General features: G+C 40.6%; 2 protein-coding genes across 2 annotated transcripts; one reads left to right on the top strand and one right to left on the bottom strand.

Moving 5' to 3' along the window:
• The first annotated feature begins 8173 nt into the window (after nucleotides 1–8173).
• LOC115752653 (protein NRT1/ PTR FAMILY 5.7-like) lies at nucleotides 8174–9728 on the top strand. Its single transcript, XM_048284270.1, has 3 exons — nucleotides 8174–8281; nucleotides 8936–9644; nucleotides 9676–9728. The coding sequence occupies exons 1-2, from the start codon at nucleotides 8174–8176 to the stop codon at nucleotides 9593–9595; spliced, it is 768 nt and encodes a 255-aa protein (XP_048140227.1). The 3' UTR covers nucleotides 9596–9644; nucleotides 9676–9728.
• A 934-nt stretch (nucleotides 9729–10662) lies between these two features.
• On the bottom strand, nucleotides 10663–13964 carry LOC115752641 (GDP-mannose 4,6 dehydratase 2-like). The gene is made up of 2 exons (XM_030690920.2): nucleotides 12779–13964; nucleotides 10663–10943 (listed from the first exon to the last, which is right to left on the bottom strand). Exons 1-2 carry the CDS (start codon nucleotides 13947–13949, stop codon nucleotides 10885–10887), a joined length of 1230 nt encoding a protein of 409 aa, XP_030546780.1. The 5' UTR covers nucleotides 13950–13964; the 3' UTR covers nucleotides 10663–10884.
• Between the last annotated feature and the right edge of the window lie 12096 nt (nucleotides 13965–26060).

Below are 26060 nucleotides of genomic sequence, written 5' to 3'. Positions count from 1 at the left end.
AGACAAACGAAAGATGGGAACGGAGACGACAGAGACGCACTACGCCCACCACCTCTATTTTTGGAGCCGGAGATGTGAGAAATGAGAAGGGTTCCTGCTGGGAGAATATTCCGCTGTAACGGGAGCAGGATAGTGGGGTTCGATCATCTGAGTTGATTGGTTGAAGTACAGATCGAGGTCAATAGGGCCCACCCTCTTCGTTTTTTTGGGTGTCAATTGCTCGGTTCGATTCGATTTTTTTGAAAAACCGAACCGAACTGAACCGTTAAGATGAGCAGTTAAATTAAACCGAATTGCAAACCAAATTGAATACAAACAGAACCGAAAATCCAGTTCGATTTGATTCGAATCATCTCGGTTTTACGGTTTTCTTTCCTATTTTTTTTTCCTATTTTTTTTTTTCAGATTTGGTATCACTGTTGCATCTTGCCTTGGCAACACGACCAACATGTAGTGAAACAGAAGACAGAGATAGTGCTTGCAAAAGCCATGGTAGAACTTATTCTACATATCTAGAGTCGGTACGCACCGAAATGACTTGAATAGCAACCGCGAGACCTTCTCCTATTCGGCGACGTCAATGTCGGCCTTCGAAGAGCCGATGTACATGACCTCGACATTGGGTCTCGGCCCGTCCTTGAGCCGCAACACCACCAGGTTGTCCGGGTCCCACTTGAAAGGAACATATCCCAATTACAAACGCAATGGATTATACGGAATTAACAAGCCCTAGAATCAATCTTGAATCACTCGATCGAGGAGTGCATTATAGAACGAACGCATCTCGACTTTTCACAAATTAAATGTCCACAATACAGCAAGAGAGTTCGTCCCGATATTACGTTCGGAAGAGGAGAAGGGAGAATCGTTGTTGTCGTCCTCTTACTGTTCTCTATTCTTTTGTTCCGTTAAAGGAACTTGACAGAGGAAGGAATGATAGATAAAAATACGAATATCACATCGTTTCACATATGTTGATAACTACCTTATCAACAGTGTGCATGAGGTGGTTGCCTACATAGGCGGACCACCGTAAATCTCATGGACCCCAACATCTCCCACTCGCCCATGAAGGGCAAACGACTCCCACTTGCCCACGAAGGGTCAACAACTCCTACTCGCCCACGAGGAGTTAAACATAACTCTCTCTCTTTTTTGCAAAGTTCATATCAACAAACAATCGGTGCGACCGGTATATTGTGAGAGCTCATTGCCACACATCCGTTGGGACTATATAGCAGCTCAAAATGAGCATATTAACTCAGAGTAGATCTAGTATATAGTGTCCTAGATCAATCGATCACATTTACTTCATATCTTTCTTGTTCTCTTTAGCAGATGCATTATATTCACAATCATGATTAAACTTAAATAATCATAATTGGTCGATCTGTGAACACAAAGATAGAATGTGACATCAAAATAAGTTGATCTTTCTCTTCCCTTAAACCTCTCAATCTCGGTTCGGCTCGCTTTACTAGAAATGTCATGTTAGATCGAATCAATTTCATGGCCATTGTTAACACCCTAAGATAGTGAATATCAAATAGAAATCTTGAGAATAAGCAAGGGTCGTGATGGGACTTAATTGAGGAACTCTTATCCTCAAGAGTCTCATACGGCTCAAAAGTTGAGATCAAAAGTTTCGGCAACTTTTTTTGATTGTCTCATACATACGTAATATGAAATACGTATTATAGTATTTTTTCCTTTCCCATGGAGCGTATGTCTTTCAACTTAATACCGTACAAATGATAGCTCGGACATACTCAATATCTAGCTTGAGTTCAGAAATCTACTCTCTTTAAAATAATCCATCGGATCTCACATTTGGCATTAAAGACGGATAAAGTAAAACATGTGAGTTATTTCACTTTCAAACATAATAAATATTATGACATCATCTTGACATTCCGTTAAGGCAACATCTTTATTTTAAGCTCGAGCTCTCAATTATCTCATAAATAATAAGCTTAAAATTGTCTCATCTCTATTTATCACACAAGAAATAGAGGCGATTACCCGTGTGAGTGGGCTAATCTCCATCTGTCCGATATACCTTCTAAGTATTAATATGCATAAATATCATACAAACTCATAGACATCAATAATGATAACAAATACCATTATTTGTGAACTTTGGAAAATATATATCCAGTACTCCCACTTCTACGCACTTCTAGAGATTTCAACGTAGAGAACTAATCTCTTTGTCAACATATGACTAATAAAAACATCTATAGGAATTGACTTCGTCATAAGATATGCTATTATTATATGCGTATATATGTACTGTATGTTCACATCTTTTCATATAAACGTGTCTTTCACAAAATCATATTTCGTGACTTTATGTTTGGTCTTGTAATGGATCCTTAGTATAAGCTATTGCTGCTTGGCTATCACAATTAACAAATAAATGAACTTGTAGCATCCTTAGCAATACCTCACCGACCCAAACATCTCTTAAGCCAAACACCCTCTTGTATTGCTGCTAATAGCACCACGGGATCAATTTTTCTATCGTGGATAAGGCTATACACGTTTGCTTTTTACTACTCCATGATATGGTGCCATTGCTCAGTAAGAACACAATCCTAGACGTAGATTTCCTCTTATCTAAACCTCTTCCTCATTCAACATCAGCACGACCTTCAAGGTGCGGATCTCTACCTTGATAACTGAGCAAAAAACTCGACAGTACCTTTCAAATACCTCAAGATTCTTTTGACGGCAATCCAATGTGCTTAACTTGAATTGGATTGGCACACTTACCATTCCAACTATCTAACAAATATCAAGTCTTGCACACTCATAACATACATTAAGTTTTCCACAGCATTAGCATATGGAACACTTTCCATTTTTCATTTGTTTATGAAGTCTCGTAACAAATTTTGCTACTCAAGCATTCACCTCTTACAATAGGAGTATTTTGGGTTTACAATATTACACACGAAATCATTCAAGGACTTTATCTATCTAAGTCTCTTGTGAAAGAGAACACAATCTCTCCGAAAAATATCTTGAAACCTTAACTCCAAGAATATATGCGGATTCACCATATCTTTTATCTCAAAATTGGAACATAACCAATTCTTAATCGTATAAACAAACTTCATATTGCTCCTAGCAATTTATCATATCATCAACATATAATGATAAGATCACATATTGATCTTTGGATCTTTTGATATATATGTAGTGGTCTTCATCAATCATTACAAAATCATATGTCACTATGATATTACGAAGAAGTATATACCATTGTTTCGAAGATCGCTTAAGGCCATATATCGATATCAAAAGTCGATATATATATATATATATATATATATATATATATATATATATATATATATATATATATTTTTGTTCTTGGCCTTCTGCAACAAACTCGGCGGTTCGTTTGATATAAATTTCTTCTTTCAATTATCCATTGAGAATCGCAGTCTTTACATCCATCCGATGTAATTCAAGATCCATATTAATAATCACTATTGCTAGAATAAGGTGAATTCAGATAAATCTCATCACGGGAGAAAAAAAAATTTCTTCATAATCAATTCCTTCTTGTTAATTATACCATTTCACCACAAGGCAAGTCTTATATCTCTCAATCAAGCCATCGGGTTTACACTTTCTTTTGAGAATCCACTTATTCCCAATGGCTTTGCATCCGTTCGGAAGATCAACTAGTTTTCATCCGTTCGGAAGATCAACTAGTTTTCAAACTTGATTTGATCTCATGGACTTCATCTCTTTTTCCATTGCTTATATCCACTTTTTCTTATCGGGGCAAGTCGGGGCCTCATTTACATTCTTTGACTCATTCTCTTCTTGTGGAGCGACCATGAAAGCTTTACCTTCAATGTCTAAACGTCGATATATCGATGAAGAAAAGCTTTTGCGACTTGTTCGCCAAATCGGAGATTGCACATTTAGTACCTCATTCTCCATTAGACTTCCACTCGGATTAGATAATGATGACATCTTCACATCAAGTTGTTGTAATTGAGACCGATCCCAAACAAATTCCCTACTTCTCACATTGCTCCCACTCGGATGAGATACCCAATAAAATCATTATTACTATACAAGATTTCAAATAGAGAATAGTCGTCATCTATCTCGTCCTTTGTCGGAAATCTATTCACTAAGAATGTGACATCTCGTGATTCAAATTCAGTTACACCTAATTTTGTTTACTCACGTTTAACACATACATTTTTGAGTGCTCTCGGTATCTCATGACAATACTCTTTTTAGCTCTAGGGCCCAATTTTCCATACTAGTGGGAAGACTCGTGCGTATGTGCAGCACATCTCAACTCATATGGAGTTGAAGTAAGCGATTTAGAAGGCACATAATCAAATATCTAGATGGCAATCAATAAAACTTCACCCTAAAATGTATAGGTAAATTAGCCTGTGCCATCATAGACCTAACCATTTCCATTGAAACCTATTTCTTCTCTCTGCAACTCCATTCTATTGAGGAATCGCTGTAATAGACAACTGTTTTTCTATTCCTTTTTCATCACATAAACATCTAAATTGACCGACATGAATTTCTCGACCTTGATCGATTTTTTTTAAAATTTTAATATATATTTTTTAAAAGCTCAAAGAAATTTTTCTCAAAGCAACTCATGCCTCAGATTTGTAAGAAATCATAAAATTGACATATCCGAATCGAGTGTAATCATTTATAAATGTGATGAAATAAACAACCCATGCCTTGCTTTCACATTCATTGAATCACATATGTCCGAATGGATCAATTGTAAATGAAACTCAGCTCTTGTTCCTTTTCCAAATGGTTTCCTCTTTGTTTTTCCCACTAGGCATGCTCACAAATAGGCAAATCGATATTTTTAATATTACCTAATAAGCCATCTTTGGCTTATATAAATATTTGTTATTGGCCAATATGACCCACCCTAACATGCCATATATTCACATCATCACAAAAGATGTGAATAGGAAATAACTAATATTCAAATTATTGTACTCATCAATCAACATAATATAACCATCCATAAAATATCCAGTACCATAATAACTTATTCTCAACGATAAGTCATCATTATAGCTATGAAAGTTCAAATTGAAACCAAGCTTAACCAATCCTAACACGGAAACTAAATTCCGTCATGTTTTGGAGCAAATAACTCATCATGTGGAAACAGGGTGCGACCACTGTGCATATTCAATTGGCAGGTGCCAATCCCTTCAACTTTCACTCAAGAATTATTTTCCACATTTATCCACTTTGCTCCAAGTGGAACCCGTTGAAATTCCACTAAGGCATTTATGTCCTTCAATACATGGTCTGTGGCCTTTAAGTCTACATTCCACAAAGAATGAGATTCGATTATGAAAACCGAACTGGAGATATATGTACACTCTTAAGTGTGCAAAGGGTTTCTAACTTTTTTAACTCACCACAATTGTGAGCAAAGTGACCTTTCTTGCCACAATTAAAACACTTAACTTTTGAAATGTTTTTTCTTGAAAGAACGTTTTCCTTTCCCATGTTGGTTAAACTTCGATTTCTATTCCCAAGAATCTATTTCTTTGTCCTTCCACTTCTCGAACCCACCTTAACGCTTACGCCCGAAGTACAAAGTCCCATTTGAGCTAGAACCAACATAACGAATGTCGATTTCTGGTTTAGTCACCAGAAAGCGATTCACCTTTAGCTCAAGATTGCGCATATCATTCTCAAAAGTTTTTAAGTTTTATTGTGGATCAAGTGGATATTTATATGCACACGCTTATGAGGTTAAGAACAGATTACTGCTTGCACTTGCTGCTTATCGGTCAAAATATGGCATGCATATTACAGTTCACTTATCATGTTTAAAAGTCGTTTCATGTTACGCCCATGAAGCATCATATAAGTATCAAACCTTATAGTGATCTGTCTTGATTTGGTGACCAATGTCTAATCAAATTTAACTTTGATGCTCCCACTTGACTTTGGCATTTTCATAAATGCATGAACTTATGCATAAAATCATATTTTTTATCCTACTCAGCAACATAATGTGAGCAATAGAGCTCATTATTTTTCATGCAGCAAATGTTTGCCATGTAGTATTTTCATCTTCAAGTACTTTCATAACTAGGTTAAGAGCTCATAGTGCTTCTTGCTCTTCTAGCACATACTGGATCCTATTCCAATTTTCATAATTTTCGCCGTCCGATTTCTCTTTTGTTTCGCTAAGCTAAGATATTCTAAAATACTGTAGCAATTGGATTTGAGCACAAAGTTTTATAGACATATATTCACGAACTATTGATGTTTAACATTTACACATCTATTTTACACTAGCTAATTGCATTAATGAATAATTTCACATAAGGTCTCAGATTCGAAAGTTCACTATGTTTCCAATCTTAATATAAAAATTCTTGCTTGAAATTATCATTAATATAATCATTTATGTAAAATTGAGTTCACTAAAGTTACTAAAACTTTATGGAACTCCCCAATTGAATAAAGATAAAAAAAATATACGATGATCCCTATATCTTGTAATCGTAACATGGCATAGCATGATTTGAACTAATATAGAAATAATTCACGCATCAAATCATATTCTAATTTCACAATACAAGATATAAATGGCAAGTATATTTAATTTCACGCAAAACATTCATAATATTGCATGTAAGGGCAAAACAACAAATTTACATAGGCAAGGATTGAATTGAAAATTAACAGAAGGGGTAAAAACTTAAATTAATCAGCCAGGGGCAAAAATGTAAATTCTGGCACAAATCAGGGGCCAAAAGGGTAATGCATGCGTCCAGGGGCAAAATTGGCAAATCACCGTACGGAAGGCGCAAAAACAGAATTTCTGGCGTGGAGCGACAAAACGGGTATCTCACCATCAGTCGCGTGCCACTCACGTGCGTCAGTTTGGACGATCAGTTCTTTCTTTAACAAGAATAATTACGTGTCAACTGCAAACAGAAAAAGTCAGCATGCCTGAATGGTCTAAGGGGTCTCACAAGAAGTTTTGGTGAGGCCGTTGGTTCAAATCCCACTATGCACAATTGGGCCTTCTTTTTTTTCTGAAAAAAACTGCCCACGTGCCCACTACCTCTCATTTATTATTATTTTTTTTCAAAGAAGGAAAAGAGGGGCACGTGGGCTGCCCAAACGGCAGTTTTTACCTTTTTTTTTATTTTTATTTTTTTTATTTCCTTCCCACGCACGCACGCTGGTTTCTTCTCTCAAGAAGAGCCACTTTGCATCGCCGATCGCCCGATTCCGCTAATCTTCCACCGGCCGATTCTCTTCCGACAGCCCACTTCAAATCGAAATTAATAGTGGGTTTTGAACATCATGCCGGCGCAACCACAAAAGTCCAAAAATCAACGAAAACAGTGAAGCATTTTATCCGGAATCAATGAAAAACTGCTTGGGCGCAAAAACCCTCACCACGAAATTCCTTCACGAAATTTGTCTCCGGCGAGCAACCAAATGCTGAGATTCCTTAGGGCTTTTGTTCCCTCATTGCGAGCCGACCCTATTGGTCCAAAGCCAGGCTGTGACTTGTCGGAATTTGGCCGGAATTGGCTAAAAATCCGGCCGGCCAGAAAAGCCGCAAAAACCATTTACCCAAAAATCCCACGAAATTCATCAAAATTCAGATAATTCAACTATAAACATAGACAATATTAGAATTCAAAAACAAATACTCTGATACCAATGAAGGGAGTGGATCCTAATTACATATGCGTGGGATTATGCGGAATTAACAAGCCCCGAATCAATCTTGAATCATTGATTGGAGAAGTGCATCACGTAACGAACGCACCTCGATTTTTCACAGATTAAATGTCCACAATGCAACGAGAGAATTCGTCCCGATATTATGTTCGGAAGAGGAGAAGGGAGAATCGTCGTTGTCGTCCTCTCACCGTTCTCTGTTCTTTCGTTCTATTAAAGGAATTTGGCGGAAGGAGGAACGATAGATAAAAACACGAATATCACATCGTTTCACAAATGTTGATAATTGCCTTATCAAGGTTGGGCATGAGGGGTGGTTGCCTATATGGGCGAACCACCGTAAATCCCATGGACCCCAACACACTCAAACCTCCTCTTCCCGGTTTGCTTGTCTTGATGGGCTCGTACGGGAAGTTGATTCGATACGATGATTAGCTGCGCCCGCGAGGCCGATGAGACAACATCGAGTCTCAGCCCGTCCTTGAGCTACAACACCACCAGGTTGTCCGGGTCCCACCCGAACCTCCACTTCCTAGTCTGCTTGTCTTGATGGGCTCGCACGAGGAGCTGGTTCACGACAATGATTTGTTGCTCCGACGAGGCCGACGAGATGGCGTCATCGGACTCCGACCTTGGCGACCGGTTGCTTTCAAAATCGGACATCACTCCCGGCGTCCTCATGACTCTAGGAACGGACCCACGAGCAAGAAAAAAGATATTATCGTTAGGATAAAAAATAATATGATTATTTTTTTTTCCAAATGGCTAATATTAAAAAAGAAAGAAGATATTTTGGTTCGCGGTTCGGTTAACCGAACTAAACTGAAATAACCTGAATTGAAAAATAAAGAATCGTTATTTTTCATTATCCAAACCAAAAACCGAACCGAACCGAACCGAAATATGCAAAATTTTCGGTTCGATTTGATTCGGTTTGGTTCGATTAGTGGTTTGGTTTGGTTTTTTGGTTTGATTTTGACACCCCTACTGAATTATGCTCTTTGACCTTTGATCCACCGTTCGTCGATTTCAATCCATTCTCCACCGCCAATCCAATTAAATTAAATGCAATGCAATATGATGCTAAAACTAAATATGAAAAATGATATGATTCTTTTTTATAGGAATTAAAATTAATTCTTAATTTTTTATGCAAAATAAATGGCTAAAAAGATTAGTCAAACTTTAGGTGTTAACACTCGGCGCCGTCGGGATGATAATCTCGCTAACCATGTACGAGAAACTGCTTGTCCCGATCCCGAGAAAATCCACGAGCAACGAGAGAGGCATAAACATACTTCAGCGGATCGGATTTGGTATGATCTTCTCGGTCGTGGCCATGTTGCTCGCAGCGTTGGTTGAGGCGAAGCGGCTGAGGATGTGGAAACATGACATCCTCATGCAAGGAAGGGAAATGACCAAACCGTCCATGTGCGTGTTTTGGCTAGCGCTACAGTTCCTCTTCCTCCGCCTCGAGGACGGCTTCACCCTCGTCGGCCAGCAAGAGTACTTCTGTGACCAAGTCCCCAACTCGATGAGGAGCCTCGGGATTGCGATATACCTAAGCATGATCGGAGCCGGGAGCTTCCTGAGCAGCTTCCTCATAACGATCAATGACCACATCACAAGGGGGGCCAGTGGCGGCAGTGAGGGCTGGGTCGAGAAGGACCTGAACTCGAGCCACCTCGACCAGTTCTACTGGCTGCTCGCGTCAATAAATCTGGCAAACCTCTGCGTCTATGTGGGCATTGTGAGGAGGTACACCTACAAGAATGTGCAGAGGAGGGAGGTGGCTGCGAACGGTTGCAGAGCAAATGGTGAAGAAGATCATGAGGCAAGGGCTTGCTGATTGCCATAGTCCAAATTGAAAGTTTGGTCATGCAAGAATGTCCGGCCTTTAGCAATATTGCTAGATGATTTCAGGATTAATCACCATCTTGACTTAGCAATATTGCACCTGCTACTTCTTACGGCATCGGCGTCCATAACAAATTTTCTGACTTGCTACACCTTATCTGAATGACATGGCTTTGATCGGACTCAAATTGATTTAAACAAAGAGAATTTTCAATACACGGATGGAATAGAGATATGAAAACGAAACGATGAAAAGGTCAAGAATTTTCATAAATAAGTATGAGATAGTGATACACAGACGTACATTCTTGGATTGTAATTATTGTTTTCAGTTTATTTGTAAATGGGTTTTATTATATCAAGATTTCTTATTGATGAGCCGTTTAAGGTAAAATCTTAATGACTTTAGCATATATTCGATAAGCTTATCAAAAAATCCGAATCAATCGTAAATAATAAGTACTGACATTTTTTCGTGAAAAAAAATCTAAATGGGGATTCGTGCCACATTTATATACACTTCATTAGATTCCATTAGATTTTATGAAATATAAAAGAACTTGAATCATGTGATCTGTCCACGCAAAAATTCATACTTCTCTCTTTTTTATTATTTTATTATTTTTCACTTAGAATGCTGCAACCTTAATGCTCAAATTCCTCGTCGTCTTCTATGGTGTTTCAATTAGCCCTCGTTTGAAATTGAAAATAATAAGGGCTTCTCCCTCATTCGTCTTTGTTTTGGCTAACCACTCTTGCTTCATCTTTGTCTCCGTTTTCATGACTCGTTCGAGCACTCATTTATGTCGAGCATACTCTTTTATCCAAATCATCCATCATCCACGAAACTAACAAACGGAGCCTCAATCTTTTAAGCTTCTCTTAGTCGTGTTCTCTATTGCAGATGTGTCGGGGCTAATCATAAACAGAGCAAGCAAACGACGCGCACCCAACATTCGTCATGGTTACAGTCTCTCTTTTCCTCTTCTGGGAACAACATCAGCCAACGACAAGACGTTAGAATTAAGAAGAATGCAGAAGAATCCAAGTCTGCTTGATTAACTTAACACTTTTGTCACCAGAAACATCCCAACAAAGTAACCAAAAGTCGTTGCCAGATGAATGTTTCCTTAAATCATGGCAACATACTCCGAATAAGTCAAAATCCCAAGCAAAGCATTTATCAGATACTTTATCATCTCTACACTACAACTATGTTTCAGCCGGTCCTCATAATGGTCTGAACTCCAATTCCCATATTGACAGTAAGGCTAATCTCACCTAGCTTGGGAGCATAAGCGCTTCCAAAGTTCTCTTCATATCGCCTCGCTCAAAAGGACCTGCAGCATTATCAAGAGTTTGTGAGATTATATAGACGTTCTTCGTCATGCTACGCACTGAAGAACATCACACAAAGTCATTTTCGTTCCTTCAATTCTCTTTTCTCTGTTCTTTTTCTTTTTCTTTTTCCTATTTTTTGGTTCTTTTGGTATCTGACAGTGCAAAGCGAGGCATGTGAACCTAACTCGCTTCACATGAAGCTGCAGGATATTTTACCAGAAGAAAATGTTCATCAAGGCATGTTTACACACTAATTTGAATGCACATTGGAAAGAAAGAAAAGCAGGCAGGGAAAAAAATGTCACGACGTTTCTAAAGAATACTGAGCACATTGTTGACTCTGATTTCTTAAAATTAAAATTCAGTATAAACTCATGCGCACATCACCCTGTCCAAACCACATGGGTTATCCATCCCCTCTTCATCTGAAGTAGGAATGGAGATCTAAGAAATTTCTTGCCACTCCTAAACAGAACAAGGAAAAGCAACCATTTCAAACATCCTGTACATTATTAGCTCTTTAAGATAACAGAAAGAGAGGGACCCCGTTAATATTCAGTAGAATGATCAGCACTGCTTAACAATTTTAGAGTGAGATGGGATTCTCTAATAAGTTTCTTCCATTAATAGAAGAGCACAAAACAAACCATTTTCTCTGTTAATGTGAGGATATCTTCCTTAGGCACAAGTAAGCACAGTTTCAAGTTCCACCACAGAAACTATAGAAAACAACCAATTTCAAACCATGTCTTTTCACTTGTTATGAGCATTGAGGGGTCAGGGAAGGCTCAATTGGATTATACTTTGTCTCGTGTTTGTTCATTTTTGTAGTTAATGATATTCTTTTCATCGAGAAAACACATGTTACCCTGATATAAAAGTCAGTTAACTTACTTATTGAAGCAAAACATGCTAATTACCTTTTGTAAATACAAAGGATGAAACTGGTAATAGCTTGGAAATGAATTGTGTAAAGGTGGTTTTTAATGGTTTGACGAGATTGGAGATGTTTGGTTCAACGTATTGAAACTATTCATATTTTGTACTTAGTTAAAACTGGTGTTTTCTAGTCCTCCATTAAGACAGGTGCCACAGAACCACATTAATCTTGCGTTTCTTTGGATTTTGCATTCTTGCTTGCATCACATTGATGTGCCATCCCCGAGACTAAATATAGATCAAGGCCAGCCAAAAACTATTCCAAGTACAAGAGCACATTGATGTTTTCTTTACACTGTCCCCAACAGTTAATATAATCAGATTCATTCCAATCAAAACTAGTCCAGGAACTGCATATTTGTGCAATTAGACCCCACAGCATAACTTGACTTCTTCGCCAGAAAAGCTTATCAAATGGGAGAATCGTTGAAAAGGACAAGAAGTAACTAAGAAATTTCTCCAATTCACCATTTAAGATGTAGTTATAGGTCCGACCAAAAAAACAAGGTGTAGTTATAGGAACGAAGAAGGCAAAGCTTGAAGTTACAGATTATCATGACATAACACTTTCTCAGCTCATTCCACTAAGGAGGGAAAAAAAAACTCTAAACGTACTAAATGAACAAACTTTCTTGTCCCTAACATACTGCACTCTCCAGAACTTAAGAAGATCTAAAGAAAGAATCTAAATGTACTGAATGAATGCGAATGAACATGCTAAGTTACGACAAATCCAACAGACATTTGAGCTCATTGGTCTACCCAACAAGCTAGACATTTAACTGGTAAAGAACTCATATCTATGCCAAGAACATATCAAAAACTTCCAATCTTGTAATAAATAACCAAAAAAGAGACCTGGGTTAAGAACAGATCAGCAAGAGAGAAGAAGTACCTAATACTGGGCTGTTGCTGACATCTATGTACCCATTATCAACAAGGACCTTCTCTCTCTTAGCCAATTTAATGTCCTCGTCCAGCATCATCTCCACCAACTTCTTGAACCCAACCTTGGGGTTCCAACCCAACACCTCCTTGGCCTTAGCTGCATCTCCCCTCAACTGGTCGACCCCCGCCGGCCTGAGAGGTATACTATAATCATAAACCACATAGTCCACCCATTCCAGCCCCACATACTTAAACGCTGCCTTCATAATCTCGTCCACCGTGTGTGACTCCCCCGTCGCTACCACATAGTCGTCGGGTTTTTCCTGCTGCAGCATCATCCACATTGCCTCCACGTAGTCCCCAGCGAACCCCCAGTCCCGGGAGGCGTCCAGATTCCCGATAAACAACTTGCTCTGCAGCCCCATCTTGATCCGCCCCACAGCCCTCGTGATCTTCCGGATCACGAAGTTCCAATCCTGCCTCGGGGACTCGGGATTGAACAGGAGCCCGTTGCACGCGAACAGCCCGTGGGCCTCGCGGTAGTGCCTGGTGTAAAAGTGCACGGCCAACTTGGACACGCCGTAGGGGGACCACGGCTGGAACCGGGATGTCTCAGACAGAGGCGGCCGGGCCCAATCTTCTATGTGTTTATCCCAATACTCAGGTTTCAGAGACTTTGGTCCGAACACCTCCGAAGACCCAGACTGGAAGTAGCGGATGTGCCTGCGACCCGTAACACAGACATGAGAGCGCACGGCCTCGAGCAGGCGGACGGCGACCGTGGCGACAGCATCGGCAGGGTATTCAGGGGTCTCGAAAGAGACCGCCGCCTCGTACTGGTCGGCGAGATTGTAGATCTCGTCTGGGGAGATGGCGTCGATGCAGCGGCGGAGACAGAGAGAGGAGTCGGTGAGAATAGAGCAGCGAAGCTTCATCCGGGCACTATGCGCTTTGTTGCCGGGGTAGATGTAGATGTGGTCGACCCGTTGGGTATTGAAGTTGGAGGAGCGAAGGCTCATGCCGTGGACCTCGTACCCTTTGTCGAGCAAGAACTCGCTGAGGTACGACCCGACCTGGCCGGCAATGCCGATGATCAGGGCCACTTTGCTGTACTGCGGCGGCGGGGCTTCGCCTTTGGTTCCGGAACTGGATTTGGGCGTGTCGTTCTGGGTCGCCATTGTTGCATAGGATGGCCAAACGGGTGTTGCTCGCGAGATGTTCGTGGGATTGCCTGAAAGAGAGGGGCAGATTTGAAGGAGATGTAATGTAATCGATGGACTCTAGGGTTTTCAAGAGATGATGCGTGGAGTGTTTGGGAGAGTTTTAAGAGGTGGGAGAGGAAGAGATTAGGACGGTTCAGTCAAGGCATCGCGCTACGTGGTATCGTCAATATGAAAAAGTCAGTGACAACTCGGCAGATGGGGATTACTCGGTCTGGATCGCGGTGCATTGTGAACCGTCCGATGAAGGCTCCCGATAAAGTAACGGCCTAATATCCTAAACAAATCTCAATCTTACGCACAATTCCAATTTTATCTTAATTTTTTTTTCGGTTGCAATTCTACTCTAAACTTTTTTTATCCCATAAAATCCCTCAGTTGTAGTTCATGTTTCAATTTTATCGTCCAATCTCAATTCTACCATAAAATTTTTCTCTTTCATAACGAATCACTAATTTTTACTTGAATTACAAATTTGCCCAAATTAATCCTCTATTCCAAATTTTTTCGTTGATAATCGAGAGATTGAAAATTCCCCAACACGAGTTGTTTGAGTTTCTCAAAGGCAAGCTCTCTGAGCACGAGAAATCAAAAGTAGAGCAATGACATGAAAATGCCACGTACGATCTCTAATGGCTATTTAGGATGGATGGTTAATGGGACACATTTGGGACTCAAAGTGAAAGTCGATTTTTGGGATATGCTCGTTAGAAGTCCTAAAAATTATCATGAAAGTGCAATTGAGTTCTAAAATTTGCACAAAATACAATCGATTCCTAAAATTTGTCAATTTGATACAATCGAGTTCTTCCATTAACTTTATCCACTTTAATTAATGGGAAATACCGATGTGACTTTTTTTAATATTTTCTCTCTCTTACGTGACTCGGGTGCGGATGATTGGTGCGAAATGCATGTTAGTGCAGGGTGAGTACATACATATATAAGGGGAGGAAGCAGAGGAGAGAGAGATGGAGTTGGGAGTGCGAAATCCGAAGGAGCAAAAAAAGAGTTATGACTCTCCTCTTTCGCAGCACCCCTACATTATCTGCGCTCGAAATTACTAAACACGCACATAAAAATCCTTAAAAAAACAACAGAATTAGCGGATAATTCAACATATTTGTGTTAAAGAAGAAACCATGCGATCCCTACGCGAGCCCTTCTTTCTCGCTACATCCATTCGGTTACTCATCCGCATCCTCATTTGGATTTTTTCGGGATCTCGATCCGAATCGTCCGCCCCCGGATTGCAGCTCGGACCTTGCCGGGGTGTAGTGGTGTAGAAGGGTTAGTAGGGGTGTTTCGCGATCGTGTTTATCCGCCGAGCATCGGATGAAGGATGAATTTTAAGCATAAGGGCTGCATATTTACTTGGACGATCGGTCGATTTTCAAACAATATTAAGTGTGAGAGCAGGCTGTATCGATACTCAAGTATAAAAAAAGAAGTCACGATTTTCGTTATAGAACATGGTAGAATCAACCGATTATGTATATAACTAGCATAATTCACGAGGATTAGATTGATATTTGGACATCAAGTCATATTAGGGCACGCATGGTAACACTTCAGAAATTCCATTTCTCTGCCGGAAGCCCATCCGGCGGAGAAATGTGTTTGATAAAAATCTGATCGAAGTAGAAATTCGTTTGGTAAAAAAATTAACTTTTGATAGGATTTTTGGCCAATTTTGAGAAGTAAAAAATTTTAACTACTTTGCTTTAGAATGACTTCTTGCACCACACCCGCATCCGTCGACCACCGTTGCGGTGACCGCCGGCGGTGGACCATAGCCTCCATGGCCGGCCACCGCCGACCGCCGCCGTCGACCGTTGCCGCCGACTACCGCGACCACCGCCGTCGCCTCCGCCAACCACCGTTCTGCTGTGACCACCGACCACGCCCGCCGCCGCACGCCGCCGCCGTCACCGATCGCTTCCCACCGCCGCCGTCGACCATCACCGACCACCGTCGCGGCCGCCGACCACCGCCACCATCGACCATTGCCGCCGAAGATTTTGTTAATAATGTTTTAAAAGTAGAAATTTTCAACCGTTATCAAACGAATTTTTCTGATCAGAAGTCAATCTGGAGCAGAAGCGAAAAAATCAACTTCTACTTTTTGAGGAGAAGTAGAGAAATTTTCAACCGTTATCAAACGAATTTTTCTGATCGGAAGTCAATCTGGAGCAGAAGCGGAAAAATCAACTTCTACTTTTGAGGAGAAGTAGAGAAATCAACTTCTGATCAGAAGTCGATTTCTCATGGAGAAGTGTTTTCATGCACACCCTTACTTTTTTTATAAAAAAAAAAATCACCATACCTATTTTTTTTGCAGCACCTAAATCTTTCATCTTAAATTCAACACTCAACTGCCTCTTGAGCACGTCAATATCGGACATATCCTTAGTTGCTATCAACATATTATCAACATATAATAGCAAATATATTAAAGACATATCATCTAGTCTCCTAAAATAAACACGCTTATTCATCTAACTTTTTGAATAATCCTAACTAGCCATGAAAGCATCAAAATGCTTATACCACTGCCTAGAAGACTATTTCAGCCCATATAATGATTTTTTTAACAAGCAAGGTTCTCGGTTCAATTCGGGTGCCTATTTCAGTTAAGCACTAAATAGAACCCATCCTTGACAGACCCGGAGGACTTCTTTTTATTCAGATCGTGACTTAGCCCAATGTATGGTTTGAATAAGTTTGATTAGGCCCGTTTAGCTTAGTTGTACGAGCCGTAGTCCTTTTAAATACAAGAGGCTAAAGCCGCTGGCAATGCAGTGTAAGACATTGGTGTATAATCCTGCATAATCTCGAATTGTATCGGTTCCGGTAGGTAGACCAAATAATATAATGCAAGCAAAAGTTCCTAGATTCGCTCTTGAGTTAGCGATGAAGCGGAAAAGGACACGTTGACTTTTTTTTTTCCCGGAGCACCCTTTTTTGGGATAATATTCCACTGACGCCCCTCGCGTAAAAGCTTCCACGGCCTGTTGACCAAAATGAGGATCCCAAATTGCATGAGTAATAGGTCGTACATGATATACTTTCTCGTAGCTCCCTATTGATAGAAAAGGGGATGAAGTGTGGAAATAATAAATATGTGCTCCAAGTCCTTGGACATGGTCTTCCTTACCCGGAACAACAAATCTCTCTGGCTGCCTCATGTAAATCTGCTCCTCCAACTCACCATGAAGAGATGCATTTTTCACATGAATCTACTCCAACTCGAGTCTTGTGCAGCAACTAAGGCAAGTAAAATACGAATAAAGATATGTCTTACCATAAGAGAGAGCACCTCATTGTAATCAATGCCCTCTCGCTATATATAATCCTTCACAACAAGTCTCGCCTTGTATCTTGTTGTCTTGACACGAGGAATTTACTCTTTTCGTTTATATACCCATTTACTTGCAACAATCTTGTGGCTTTTGGGTACTTTAACTAGCTCCCATGTCCGATTTTGATGGAGTGATTCAATTTCTTTACTCATAGCTCCTAGCCACTATGACGACCCAGAACTAGCCATTGCCTCGGAGTAAGACGAAGTTTAATCTGTCTCCACCTCATCACTTATAGTCAAAGCATAAGTAATATCCGTATAACCATAACATACCGGTGATTTAATTTGCCTTCTTTGTCATTTTGCGGCTATACTATGTTGCGGTTGTACTAGTTGTTCACTATCACCAACTTCAAGAACTACTGTCTCATCTGCAATCTCAATGTCTATTACCTCCAAGGTTTCCGAAGCCTCCACCTAAAGCTCCACCTCACTACCGACACTATGGTCTCTCTACTCTGCTGGTAGCGTATTAGAATTCCTCTATCAAAGTATTGTAGTCTCGTCGAAGATCACATTTCTGTTGATTAGAAAATCGAGTGATCCGGGATCAATGCATCACAGCCGGTAGCCTTTCACCCCATGTGCATAACCCAGAAATATGCACTTCTTCGACCTTAGCTCAAGCTTACCATCACTCATACGAGTACACGTATGACATCCGAATACTCGTAATCCGGAGTAGTCAACAGGTTTCCCCAACCATACTTCCTCCGGAGTTTTCCACTTGATAGCAGATGATGGAGATTGATTAATCGGATAATAAGCCATGTTCACTATTTCAGCTCGAAATTCCTTGCCTATTCCAGCATGCAAAAGCATGCTCCGAGCCCGCTCAAGTAAACTTCCGTTCTTTCGTTTTGTCATGCCATTCTACTGTGGTGTCCCAAGTATTGTGCGAGGTCTCACAATTCCTTCTCTCTCGTAGAACTCGGTAAAAGCTTTACATAGAATTCCATGTTGTTAAAGGTTTTCAAGCACTTGATCTGTTTATCCGTCTGCTTCTTAATCAATGCCTTAAATTTCTTGAACCGATCAAACACATCAGATTTGTGCTTTAAAAAGTATACCTATAACTTCCTAGAATAGTCGTTGATAAAAATCAGCATATGACGGGCATCTCTTTTCGAAGGAACCAGAGACGACCTTAGACTTCTGAATGAATATATTCCACTGGTTGCTTGGTCGAATGAATACCCGTAGTAAAGTTGATCTTGTTGCTTCCCAAAGATGCAATGCTCACATAAGTCTAACTTACTTGTCTTCTAACTCTTTAATAACCCCTTGTCACTTAGCATTGTCATACTTGTCTCACTCATATACCCTAAATGCATACGCCGAATTGAGTCAAATCAGAATTTGACTCACACGATGAAATTGCAGTAGCTCCTTTCACGGTCTCTTCCAATAAATGATAAAGAAAACTCACTTTTTTCCCTTTCATCACCGTCATGGCAGCTCGAGAGATCTTCAACACCCCATCTTTAGCAGTGTATTTACACATGATATCATCGAGCGTCTCCAGAGAAATAAGGTTCTTCTTGAGCTTTGACACATGCCTTACGTTTGTCAATGTGTGCACTATATCATCATGCATATGAATCTGAACTATACTTATCCCAACAACTTTGTAGGCAGCTTTATTTCCCAATAGAACTCTACTACCATCTACGATCAGGTAAGTAGTAAACCAGTTCTTATGAGGAGTCATATGATAAGAACACCCCAAATCTAGCACATATTCATCTCTTGACGAACCTATAGTCACACACAAGACAGCTTCAGTATCACTAGTGCTCTCCTCAACAATGTTCGCCACACTGCTTTTGGCTTTCTGTTTATCACCTCTATTTTTCAACTTGGGACAATCTCTCATAACGTGCCCCTCCTCGTGACACTCAAAGCACTTCACGCGTTTCTTGGACTTTTTATGGTGTGATTTAGACCTATTTTTACCTTTGCTTGCTCTCTTGGACCCCTATTGTTGCTATCTACCTCGATTCACTAGTCCACGTGTTACATTTTACCCTAGATTGTCATCTCGTAACTTTCTCTACCATTCCTTAGAAAATAAGGCGGACTTTACCTCTTCTAAGTTAATCGTAGTATGGCCCTGTAATAGTGAATCGACAAAGTGCTCCCATGACTATGGTAAAGAAGCTAACAACATCATACCCTGTTCTTCATCATCAAGTTTCTTAAAGACATTCTTCAAATCCATCATGATTTTATTAAATTCATCTAGATAGGTTTTGAAAGACGTATCTTCAGTATATCCGAATTGATACATCATCTTCAACATATACAAGCGATTGTCCAAACCTTTCGTTACATAGAGTGCTTGAAGTTTTACCCACAATACTACAGTATCATTCTCCTCGCCTACCTCTATTAACACTTCATCCGATAAATTCAATATGATTAAATTCCTAGCTTTCCTTAGTAACATCCTTTTCAGCATCTGTCATTGTTTCGAGCAACTCAACCTTGCCCTCTAATGCCTCTGCTAAATCTTGAGTTGTCAATAACGCCTCCATCTTGAGGCTCCATAATCCAAAGTTATTCATCCCGTTAAATTTCTCAATTTCAGCTTTCATTCCAAATATAATTGCAATTACAGAATATCTAGATAATAATTAGACAAGCAAAAGTCCCAAATCACAATCCAAAATATCCGATCCAAGCTTTGATCTCGATTGTTGTAATATAATGTGAAACAAAAGGATCTTGCAAATTAAGGCAATGCGAAAAGCCTAGAAAAATAACGAGAAACCATAAAAGATACTAGAGATTAGGTGGTTCGGTTCGAATATCGGTACCTACATCCATAAGAAGAGTCAGTAAGAACAATCCACTATAATCGAAGAATTGAAATTACAATCGCTCAATGCGCTTGTGTTTCCTACATCTAAATTATACCAAAGCCCAAAGTGTATACAAATAAAACAACTCAGATATAAAACTCACAAAGCACAAAATCGTGCTTTTTCAAAAATAGATCAAAAAATAAAAAAAATTATAAATAAGTCAATTTTTTTATTTACTAATTTGGGCCTCGGGCGGTAGCCTGACCGCCGTCTTGGGTCGATGCGGCAGACCACCGTGCGGTGCTGTAAGGGCCGTAGTGGCCTTGTGCGGCGATTAGGGGTGCGCATGAAATCACTTCTACTTCTGGATTTCTCTGCCGGAAGTCAATCTGGGCAGGAAATCCGTTTGGTAAAAACCTTGTCGAAGTAGAAATCCGTTTGGTAAAAAAATTGACTTCCGGTAGGATTTTCAACTTCCGGTGGAATTTTTAACTTCCGGCAAGATTTTTTGCCAACTTTGAGAAGTAATTTTTTTTTACTTCTCCACCTTAGAATCACTTCTTCGATCACATTGACCTCCATTGACCGCCCATCGCTGCCCGCCGACCGACCGCCCGCCGCCGCCGGCCGACCGCTCGCCGCCGCGGTCGCCGCCGCCGCCCGCCGCCGCCGCTCGCCGCCCGTCCCCGGCCGCCCGCCGCCGGTTGCCCGCCGGCCGGCCGTCTAAGATTTTGTTAATAATGTTCTAGAAGTAGAAATTTTCAACCATAATCAAACGAATTTTTTTGATCAGAAGTTAATCTGAAGTAAAAGTAGAAAAATCATCTTCCGCTTTGAAGGAGAAGTTGAGAAATCAACTTCCGGTCGGAAGTTGAGAAATCAATCTGAAGTGTTACCATGCGCACCCTAAACTACCGCACGGGCCTTGTAGCATCCCTTTTTTGTGGGCCCATTGAATTTGGGGCTCTGAAGAAATGGGAAAATACCTGCAAAGAAGGGAAATTTGATGGGGAGCTCGTGAGTGAGTTCAGACAGAGCTATATCGAGCAAGCGGGCGAGCCACCGTTATCACAGCCCGAGGAGGCCGCCTCGCGGCTAGTGTCGAAGGCATTGCGGCCATCGCAGAAGCAAGCACGCGCGAAAGAGGAACGCAGCGAAGAACCCTCGAGAGGTATTGGGGGAGTTCGTCCGGAGCGACAAGTGTTCCGGGCAAACCTCAAAATCGAAGACACAAAAGAAGAAGTAAGGAGAGTCGCTCACGTCCAAAGGACCTCGTGGACTTCTCCGGCTATTCCCCTTCTTTATCTGTTCAATCTGTAAAAAAGGAGAAGAGTGGACCAAGAGTGGAAGAGAACAAGAGGGAAGCGAAAACGGGGAGCCGAGCGAGGGTTCCTTAAACGGGTTTGGAGGTTGAAGACGCCGCCCCCGCGCTATCGCCACCGCCACCACCATCACCACCGCGGCCTCGGTCGAGCCTCGTTGGAGCCATGCACAACGATCATCAACGGACATCGGTTTGCGGTTTGCTGCCACTTAGGTAAGTCATCTAGCCCCTATTATGCTTATTGTAGTGATAGATTGTAGGACGAGCTCGTGAAAATGTTTTGTTACGGGCGTTCGTTTTGTGGCGAAAAAAGGAACTACGATGGACGGCGGTCCGGTGGTGACCGGCAGGTTGTATGATTGGTGATGGACGTCGGTGTCGGAGGTGAACCGACTACGATCAAAGTTGGCGGGGGTTGTTGGCAACGATGGTTGAAGTTAATGGTCGGTTACGTCCATAGAGTGCCCTAGTGAAGGATGGGGATGAAGAAACCCACGAAGAAGACGATCTGGAATAACAAATTGAATAATAAAAAAATGGTTAAAAGAAAACAAGAAAAAGAAATTAAAAAAAGGGACGGGCCTTGTGCGGCGGTTGGGCCGCCTCACGGGCCATCTATGGTAGTTAGACCGTCGCCAGGAACCCAAATTGATAAATAAAAAAAATCAACCTAATTTGGTAAATTTTTTATCTTTTAACCCTTTTTTGAAAAAAGCCCCACAAAATCATCGTGTTCCTAGAATTCCTTTGTGCGAACCTATCTTTGCGGCTTCAAGACTCCTCGTTATTTCGGCGATGTCGAGTCTTCTTTTTTTAGTGCGCCGCTAGAATCCAACCGTGTGGCTTATGCAGGAGGGAATTAAAAGCACAAAACCATTCTTTTATTTCATTCATGGACAAAGACGTTTCTGCCCTCAAATAAGATTATGCTCCCCTCTTTTTCATCTTTTAGTGGCGGAAAAGCTTTTTTTTTTCTTTTTATTTCCTTCTCTTGTAGCCACAATTAAATTCAAAGTAAACACATCGTACATGGATTTAACTTGAGACATAATTTAACAATCTACCCATATTTCACAATAATCTTAAGTAGCATAAGAAATTTTTTTCAGGTAATATTCACGTTGCAATGAATCCATAGGACTAAAAGACTTACCTAAACAAGTCTTATTGAATAGGAAGTTCATATTCACTTGGAAGCATCACGGCCTTGTGTCTACAGGATTTACCTTGTGCTAATTGCCTATATATCTTGGAAAGAACATCCGATATTAGGAAGCAGCCGGCCTAATAATCTGACAGTACTATCATTATTTCTGATACCATGATGTTCCAATTAATGAATGATTTATGCAAAATACGCAAATGATGATATGTAGATATATGATCGGAATTAATTGACGATACGGTTAGAAAATCATTTTGCTTGATATTATCTAAGAAGTCATAAGCACTATCTACGTGACTATCGGCATGAGTTACGGTATGAATATCAACATATCTACTACGTGGATATTAGCAAGGGAAAAGCCAAAAAACACTAGAGTACTACGAAGGATGAATAATAACAGAACTCTTATCAAACCTGCTGTTGCGACCCTCTTGCGAATGCTCTCGAGGGTTAATGGATCGTCGTCATCCAATTTGCGGTAATTAGATCTCAGACGCAGGTCCCTCCCGAGGCCCATTACCCAAATCGCAACGAAAGAGGAAACAAAATCAAAGTCGACCTTTCAGTGTGATCTAATGACATGTGTGTACGTGTGCATGCCTCGAAGTTGACACCAATCATTTCTTGGAGGGCATGATTGAAAAATCCTATTGAATAGTCGGGAGTCTCTATTCTATTCTACGATAACTAGAGAAGTGGGATCGGGGACTTAGTTACGCCAATCATTGTAATTGGTGCCCTTTCGATACCTAAGTTAAATGAATTTTCTAACCTCGGGATTTCATGCGGATGAGTAGGGGTACGAATTCTAAATCTAGGAGTTCATGCGGATATAAGTGACTATCCTAGTAAACACAATCAATGAAATAAATGCGCAAATCAAGGAATCCAAATGTGCAGACAAAACACATCAAATCAGCATGGCATTCTTAATATAACCCTATCGGCTTAGGGAAGGGACATTCAAAACATAGGAAGAGTATAAGAGTGATCTGGAAGCGATTCGCCCATAAGAGGCAAAATCATAATTTTGAGAAAATCAGAGGACAATTTGCCAAAAAGTAAAAAATCATCATTTTGGAAGGACTAGGGACTCCAAAGTGTCAAAAATAGAATTCGCCGATTGATTGTGGCCATTTTCTATTTTTCGATATTTTTCTGAATTTTTCAGGAATTTTCAGAGACAATTTACTCTAAAAGGGTAAAATATCATTTTCGAAAAGGATCGGGACGGGAAAACCGAAAAATAGGATTGGCCGGTTGAAATGACCCGTTTCCTAATTTTTGAAATTTTCTGGAATTTTTTAGAATTTTCGGAGATAATTTACCCTTGAGGAATAAAATCATCATTTTCAAAAAGGATCGGTACCCGAAAACCCAAAAAATAGGATTGGCCGGATGAAATGGCTCGTTTCCTAATTTTTGGAATTTTCTGAAATTTTTTGGAAATTTTTTTCTCAAATTTCCCAATTTTTTTTTTATTTTCTAAGATTTTCCTTTTTCTTGGATTTAAAAAAAAATCATTTTATGAATTTTTTATTCAAAAATATTATTCGGATCCGGTCGAGTTGCTCGACCCAAGCCTTGCTGGCGTCCGACCTGGACCGTACGGGTACAAGCCGACCTAAACCAACACGACGCCGCTTCTATCTTTTTTTTTTTTCTAGGATTTTCTTTTTTTTTTTATCCTATTTTCTAATCATACAGTCAAGGATGAGCCACGTGGCTAGCCCATGGCCCTCCTATCCACCGATTGGATCTACGATCAAGATCGGGCGACGTGGCTACTCTACGGCCGTCCAATTAGGAGCATTTTTTATTTTAAAAAATGATTGATTTTAAACAATTTTTATTCTAAAAAAGCACGATCGTGACACGTGGCTCAATATCCACCGTCCGATCATTTTTATTTCTAAAGTCTGTTATAATGCCAGGCCGACGTGGACGTACACGTGGCATGCCACGTGGCACCACGTCGGCGTTGACCCACAACGAGGGTTGACCGGTTAACCTTCTTGCCGGAGAAGATGACCGACGCCGGCGATTCTCGCTGGTGCCTTGCTGGAATCCGAATCCAACATAAAAACACGCAGCGAAACTTCCTAATCTTCACATGAATCGATTCCTCATCACCTCCACACTAACATATTTCATTTTCGCACAAAAATACAACCTAAAACTAGTTGAATCAAGCTTAGCCGAAGCACACCTTAGAAACCAAATCCACTAAAGGCAGTCCTAAAGCTAAACGGATCGAGTTAATCATCAAGCAACATTGCAAACAGTCATGAAATCTTAACTAATTGATCGCAGAGCCGGAGGAAGCCGCGGAGTAGCTCCACGAACTCAGAACAAGTTCAAAGTTTTGAGGCTGGTATGGGGGATTCACGCAATGAAAATGAAAAGAAATGATGAAGTTGTGTTCAGTATGACTAGAGGATTAAAACGAACCTAGTACCACTACATAAAAAAAAGAAGAACGGGAGGTTCGCCATTGACTGATCTGCCCGAACTTGATTGTGAATGGTACCTTTTTAGGGAGTCATGGCGGATTCGAAGCGGTGTAATGGCTTCGTGGAGGTATCCCGGTGCTCGGGGTAGCGGTGGCGTGCCTCGATTCTCCTTGGTTCGCCGGGAATTCTAGCTTGAAGTTTGCGGGTGGAGGTTCTCTAATGGAGATCTCTCAACTCTCTCTCTCTCTCTAACTCTCTCTATTTTGTCCAGTTTTTTTTTTTTTTTTTTTGTGTTTTACGTGGAGTCATTTGCAACCGAAAATCCCACCCCCTCTCTCTCCTTTATCCGTTATCCATCCATTGATCCGTTATCGCTTAGAATTCCCAGAAAAAAATTCGCCACCAAGAGGAAGTTGTTCCCGCTTCTCCTCACGTGCACCAAGTGTGCCGAATGGTCCATCGGCGTTGGTCTTGAAAGGATAATCTGGCGAAGTCCTTTTTGCCTCTGGATATTGCCAATTTGATGTTCAATTCCAGGTCTCATTTGCTTGCTTCCTTGGGCGTCTCTGCGTGCGAAGAAAAGCTAAAAGGAGATGAACACGGAAGATCCTCTCCTGTGCCCGACGAAAATAGAACCAATAACGGTTACGGGCGTTCTGCAATGTTGATTTGGTTTGACTAGGTCAACTCTCTCCTTTTTTTTTTTACTTTAAAAATTCAACATTAAATCAATCAAGGCACTTAATGATTGAACTAAACTAGAGTGAGTTTACCGTTGTGTTGGAGGGGCTAAAAACCTATGGGTAATGGTTTATATTTAAATGAAAGTGCCCAAAAATGACCAATTGAACTTATTTGAAAATTGAGGACTAAATCTGTCGTGACACGCCTTGAACCTCTCCCGAGGGTCCGGCGGATTTAGAGGTATTGCCAAATGTCAATGGCGTGGATTC

The sequence above is a fragment of the Rhodamnia argentea genome, chromosome 8 (genome assembly GCF_020921035.1).
Source record: "Rhodamnia argentea isolate NSW1041297 chromosome 8, ASM2092103v1, whole genome shotgun sequence".
NCBI classification, from domain to species: Eukaryota; Viridiplantae; Streptophyta; class Magnoliopsida; order Myrtales; family Myrtaceae; genus Rhodamnia; species Rhodamnia argentea.
Note: the sequence above shows the minus strand (reverse complement) of the source record. Positions and strands in the feature narration are given on the sequence as shown.